This window comes from Drosophila rhopaloa, unplaced genomic scaffold (genome assembly GCF_018152115.1).
Source record: "Drosophila rhopaloa isolate 14029-0021.01 unplaced genomic scaffold, ASM1815211v1 contig_2, whole genome shotgun sequence".
Taxonomy (NCBI): domain Eukaryota; kingdom Metazoa; phylum Arthropoda; class Insecta; order Diptera; family Drosophilidae; genus Drosophila; species Drosophila rhopaloa.
The window spans coordinates 25,643,130-25,649,626 of record NW_025335083.1 but is presented as its reverse complement, the minus strand read 5'-3'; the positions used below and the strand labels follow the sequence as shown (position 1 = coordinate 25,649,626).

The following is a 6,497-nucleotide window of genomic DNA, read 5'->3' as shown; positions in this document are numbered from 1 at the left end:
CTGCGAGGCGAAGGCGAGTCTGTGTGCGGAACGAGATTAGACTTACTTACTGAGAACAGCACACCGTGAAGGAAAAAGTTTGGGGATCCCTTGATTACTGAATGATATATGGGAGATTTCGAAAACTTATTAATTGATAGGTCGCAACTTAAGGATACAAAGGTGGAAATGGTATATATCTCAATTAAATTAAAATCGCATTTTAATTATTTTATTTTTTCATTCACTTTCATCACTTTCTCATAGTTAATTTATTTCTTATAATTTATTTATTACTTATACCTCTTGTTTTCTAGTAATATTTTTCCGTGTGCATATATTTTTTGGGCACACGCCTACTCACTCAGAAAGGAGAAAGGCAGAAAAGCAGACCCTGCCGGACTGGAGTGTATTAAAAATGTGCCAATGTGCACGGAGCGAAGCACTTTGGTTGCAAATTTGTTTGCTGGGCCTTTGGCAAGGGCGGAATTCAGAGAACGTTATGCATATGAGCTGGCTGCAAAGGAGGAGGGGATGGGCTAAAAGGGTTGCTTTGGCCGTGTAAGAGGCATGCGGAATTGCCGGCTTAGGCCTGTCCAACTCGATCGGCAGATAGTGCACGTAGCTGGTCCTGGCATTGGCTCTTCGATTTGTGCAGCCCGGCAGCTAGTCAATGTATCTCAATTGCCATGTGGCGGGCGCTCTCATCTGGACTCGAAAGCCACGCCGTTTGACAAAGATTAATTCTAGTGTAGCACTCTCGAATGATGGCCTGCAGGAGGAGACTCGCTTCGTGGCGATACCCTCTCACAGCTGACCCCTGACCCCTGACCCGCAGAAACACATCAGCCCCAGCCAACGATGCCACACAAAGCGTAACGACAAAAACATCATCAGCAGTCAGGAGCAAAACGAGTCGAAAAAAAAAGAAGGAAAAGACGAAAAAAGCTAGGGAAAACCGCTCAGTATCTGTGTGTGAAATTTGGCACTGAAACCGTGCTGCACTGCAAAAATTTAAATTAGACCACCATAAAACGAAATGTACGGGTCATGTTGTTTAAGAACTGGATATGGCGTTGGTAATGTGAATGTTGGTATTTTAAAAATGGGCTTCAAAGAAAACCAAAAGGTGAGGAATGTCTTATTTCCCTTTATTGTTCTCTTTTTTATTTTCAACTGGAAAAAGGATACTCGCTTGTTTCTTCACAATAACTTTTCCATGGAAAATAAAAAGACCACAAAAATGTGTAATATTAAAATGGTCTTATAAATTTAAAACAAGCTCACATATTTAAGTTTGAATATATTTTACCAGTTATTTGACATTCTCATTGCATATGTTTTGAAACTGTTTATTTGTGAGGTACATGAATGTATTGATTTGTATTGTATTAAATTTATGTAAAAGCAAAGCATATTTCGGTCAGTGTGGTGTAGCCCAGTCCGGGTCCTGACAGCCATAACAATCTGCAGTTTTTTGCCGCTGATTCTTCGCACTGGCCTTCCAAAGGCGGAGAGAGTGAAAGGAGGTCCGTGTGCGGTCGACATCAGCGAAAGACAAACTCAAAACTTATTTACACTGAGGCAGACATACCGACACACAAACGAACACACACCTCCCTCCATTTACAATGCATTTTGGCATGACCGCAGCATAAAAATTTGTAAAGAGCCCCACGACGGGGCTCCCGAAACCTGAATCCTGAAGCCCAGTCCCCCAAAACAAAACTAGGATCGCAGGCAATAGTTGGCCCAGGAGCTGGAGCTGGAGCAAAAGCAGAGGCAAATGCGCAAAAAATGCAAAGGGGAAATGAATAAAAGGCCGGAAGCAATATGCATTTCCGCTGCCAGAAAAATGTAAGCACTTTCCACTTGCCAGCAGGACGAAAGGACGAATGGACGAGGGGATGGGGTTAGGAAACAGTGTGAACTAGGAGCAGTGAAAAGTGCAACTGGAAAAACTCAACTGGCTGAGTTGGCAGAAGCGGGAGAAACCAGGAGCAGGACTCCATGTTTATGAATGAGTGTGTGCCGTTTTCCCTTTTGCTTTCTCTGCCTTGCCCCATCCTTTGGCAAGGACTTCGCCGAGGAGAGCAGAGCACTCTCTAATGTACTAAACCGGTAAATATAACCAAAAAAGTGTTTTAAATTTTTGAATCATCCGCTGCAAGGATCGTCTGGCAATGTGTCAAGCATCCAAGAAGACCAGCAGACTAACAGACTACACCGCAAACAATAATACAACTTTTACTTTATTATCTAGAATTTGAGAAATCGGAAATGGAAAATATATTATAAATTTAAAATGAAAATGGTTATAAAATTGGCTAAAGCCTCGGATACGGAAATGAGAAACAGCATTCTAAAAAAGAAAGAAAGCAAACTTCGGCAAGCCGAAGCTTATATACACTTGCAGTTATTACAAATCGACTACATTCCGATTTCTATGCCTATATTACTACAAACAATGAAGCTATGTCGATTTTGCGCTACATTTTGACATCGTTTCTATGGCAGCTATATGATTTTGTTGTTCGACTTTAATTTATAAAAAACCGTAATTCCATAAAATAATTTAAAACAACAAAGTTTAATTTCTTTTTTCCGATTGTTCCTACGGGAGCTATACGGCTCGTTCCGACTACCTGCAATAGAAAGACAACTTTTGGGAAAGTTTCAAGCAGATAATTTAAAACTGAGGGACTAGTTTGCGGAAACGGACGGGCGGACAGACGGGCATAGCTAGCTACTTATAGGGTCGGAAATTGAATACCCTCTGCCAGGGTATAATAACGACATTATTATCGAAATAATGAAATACTTAATCCATGGCCTTAAATAGTGTTATTTAAACTGGAATATATATTAAATTTTACTTCAGTGAGATTTGAAAATATGTACAAGGGTAATTTAATTATTGGATTAGTACAGAGCATAACTCTTATAATACCCACTGTACCTGACTATCAAAAATCGTATTAGGGCCGGCTGGAGATAATAATTTGACCTACCCCAGTACTCTTGACATTGTATAAACAAGTTCCGCTGATAAGGTGGCCGTCGCAGATCGGGAACAATCGAAAATTAGTTGAATTTAGCGTTTGGTCATGACGAGTCGGGTTTTGTGGCTCTGCCTGTTTGTGGCAATAGTTCCAATAATGGCCCAGCCATCGGATGAGAACGACCCTTTCGCCGATGACTTGACCTCGGAGTACGCCAAGCGAATCATCCATCAAGCGAAAGTGGCCGACATCAAGGCCATGATGAGACCGGAGATATCACCCTGCGATGACTTCTACACCCATGCCTGCGGGAACTGGCATCGCCATAATCCAGCCCAACTATATGGTGACATCCAAACAAGTACGTTCCAACGAATATCAAAAGGATTTGACCGGCGCTGGTTGCGCTTGATACGTTCCAACGAGCCGAAAAGCGAGCTGGAGAAAAAGATACAGCACTTCTATCAGTCCTGTAATTTGGTAGATCGCAATGACGTCCACTACAAACTGGCTCTGGAGAACGTTATTCAGGAGTACGGGGCACTGCCTGCTTTGATTGGTGCCCAATGGAACTCCTCCAATTTCAGCTGGTGGCGAACGGTGGCCCAGATTCAGCAAAAGTACGGTAAAGAAATCATCCTGGCCTTGGAAATAACTCCGGATACTCAGAACAATTCGAAAAAATTCGTATACCTAAAAGCAAATACTAATTTCTCGGATTCGCCAGTGACTGCCAGTGATCTGCAGCAATACTTCGGTCTAAGTGCATCAGTGGCGAGGCAAACTGCCCAGGAGCTTAGCGATTTGAAAAAAAGCCTGGCAAGCGGTGTCCACGGCACAGGCTCTTTGAACTTTCTGGACGAACTTCAAGAGAAGTATAGCAACTACCTGAACTTCACTGAATTTCTGAGTCTGATTCTCGGCGAGGAGAACATCCCGGACCTCCTATGCCTTCCTGATGAAGAGTTTATCAACAATGTGCTTCTCACAATGCACAGCACACCGTCGGCTACACAGGCAAACTTTATAATGTTGACTTTGCTTGAGGAGTATCTGATAGACGCCAAAGCCGGCGACATGTCCACGTGGTGCACCGAAAACACTAAAAAGTACTTTTCCCAGGTTGCCGAACATGCAGTATACGAGAGGTACCGCAGCGCGGCCGCAGAGTCGGAAGTTTTCAATATCTGGGAGCAGATCAGAGGCCTCTTCCGACAGCAGCTGATGGGCGACAAATTTAACTGGATATCTAATGCCACTAGAACGCTGGCCATCGTGAAGTTAGACCGCATGCAGCTGCACATAAACTCCTACGACACGGAGAATATCGAGGAGATTTTTGGTGCGGTGACTATTGATCGAACTAACTACGTAAAGAACGTTCAGAAGTTGCTCATTGCCAAGATCAGCAGATCGCGGATCAACGAGCCGATAAAGGATTTTAGCTATGTACCCTTTTATAATAATGCGGAGAACAACATAACGATTCCGGTGGCTCAGCTGCAGCCCCGATATTTGTGGGGGGACCAGTATCCGGAGGCCCTTAAATACGCCACTTTGGGCTACGTGATCGCCCACGAGATGCTCCACGGCTTCGATGACAGTGCAAAAGAATACGATGCTGCTGCTAGCAAGGCACCGTGGTGGGACACCAAGTCGCGATATGAGTTCGATAAGCGGCGCAAGTGCTTTCAGGCGCAGTACCACAAATACCAGTACGGCGGATTGCCACTCCCGAACAGGGAGAAGCAGTCGGAAAACATCGCAGACAATGGAGGCGTTAAGTTGGCCTATGCCGCCTATCAGCTCTGGCTGGGAAAGCAGACGGAGGAAGTGCGTCAACGAGAGACCATGGAGGGTCTGTCCCTTAATGGCCGCCAGCTGTTCTTTGTGGGATACGCTCAGTTGTTGTGCGATGATGTCCAGTCGCTCTTTAAGACCGGCATAGCTAAGACCGACAGCCACGCACCAAGCAAGTACCGGGTAATTGGCTCACTGTCCAACTTCCAAGAGTTCTCCTGGGTCTTTAACTGCTCCCAGTCGGCGCTTATGAATCCGGAGTACAAGTGTGCAATCTACTGAAGAACTCTGTACTTTAACTTAAATCCTGTAAGCTCGACTTATAAGTTTTAAATACGATTGAATTTATAACTATAGGTGAAGTATGGTGCCAATAAATCAGCATGAAACAATTTGAAATATAAATTTTCTATTCATTCGTAATATAATTTAGAAAATATTTGGTTCTGGCATATACATTTTGTGAAAAGAGAGAAGTGTTTTGAAAAATGGTCATAAAAGAGTCATTATCAGTGAGAGAAGTGTGCATAATCTTTTAGACGGACATGGCTATGTATACTCCCCTGATAATAGTAAACAAGAATAGGCGTATTTTTCATTGTCGCATAAGTATTGTTTACTGATTTGAACGCTTTTGCCAGAGAAGTAAATAATTTCGTTTGCCGTTTTAAAAATAAATCCGGATTTGACTCATTTTAGGCAAAATTTCTTTTTAATTACTTCATCATATTTAACAAGAAAGGAAAGCTAACTTAGGCCCTTGCAGAATATTCCTTAATTGTAATCTGCATTCTTAATACTCATAAAAAATCCCAACTTCCTAACTTTAAAAACACTAATGTTATAGCATTTCCTATCGTTTTTATATATTTATATTTTCTGCCCTTTAAAACCATACTATTGTTTTTATCTGTGTGGCAGAGCTCAAGCCAGTTTCGGGTGGCTTTTAACTTTATTAAAATAGATGAAAGTGGGCAGAGCCGGCTGAGCTGGCTGGAGTAGCACTTTGCCGGAATTGTTAATACAAAAAGTGGGGGTTTCGACGGCGAGGCCAGTGCAACAAAAGATTTACAGCGTCCACAATGGGAGCGAGCAAATGGTCGTTGTGTAGTGCAGTTGACACACAAATGAATCAATCGGAATTTGAGATTCGGCTGCCGAAATGCCGCTCACAACGAAGAAGCGCCCAAATTGAAAAGTTTGCAATGGCTCCGCAACCAAAAGTCTTTGGCCTGCTCCACTTTCAGCGTCTCGAAATTGAATTATTAATTCTGAAATAATGCTCAAATAAAAGTCGATAAGCCAAGAAGTGAACTGGCAGCAAAGCTGCACGAGATGCCATACACCATACGCCATGCCCCATTCCGAGTCGCCTCCTTTCTTGGGGTGGAGCCAAGCATCCTGGTAAGGCGATACCTAAAAGCATGTCGATATTAGGCAAGATAAATTGAAAATGAATTGCGAAGTGGGGACTGAGGAGTAGAGGGCTATGAGGAGTCAGCCGAAAATTGCCGCATAGAAATAAACAGCAGCCAACATTTAACGCAGGATATAGACCACGGCTACGGTTACGGTTACGGTTGCGGGTCCAAGTCGATGTCGATGTCGATGTCGACGGCATTAAGTCAGTGGAAAAGGCACTGGCGAAGGCATCGAGAGAATTGAATGAAGCGGAAACGGAAAGCAAGCTAATGAATGAAGCACAACGAACCAAAT

General features: G+C 43.2%; 1 protein-coding gene across 1 annotated transcript; it reads left to right on the top strand.

Moving 5' to 3' along the window:
* The first annotated feature begins 3,086 nt into the window (after positions 1-3,086).
* LOC108050685 (membrane metallo-endopeptidase-like 1) lies at positions 3,087-5,148 on the top strand. Its single transcript, XM_017132467.1, has one exon. The coding sequence runs from the start codon at positions 3,087-3,089 to the stop codon at positions 5,061-5,063; it is 1,977 nt and encodes a 658-aa protein (XP_016987956.1). The 3' UTR covers positions 5,064-5,148.
* Positions 5,149-6,497: the final 1,349 nt, after the last annotated feature.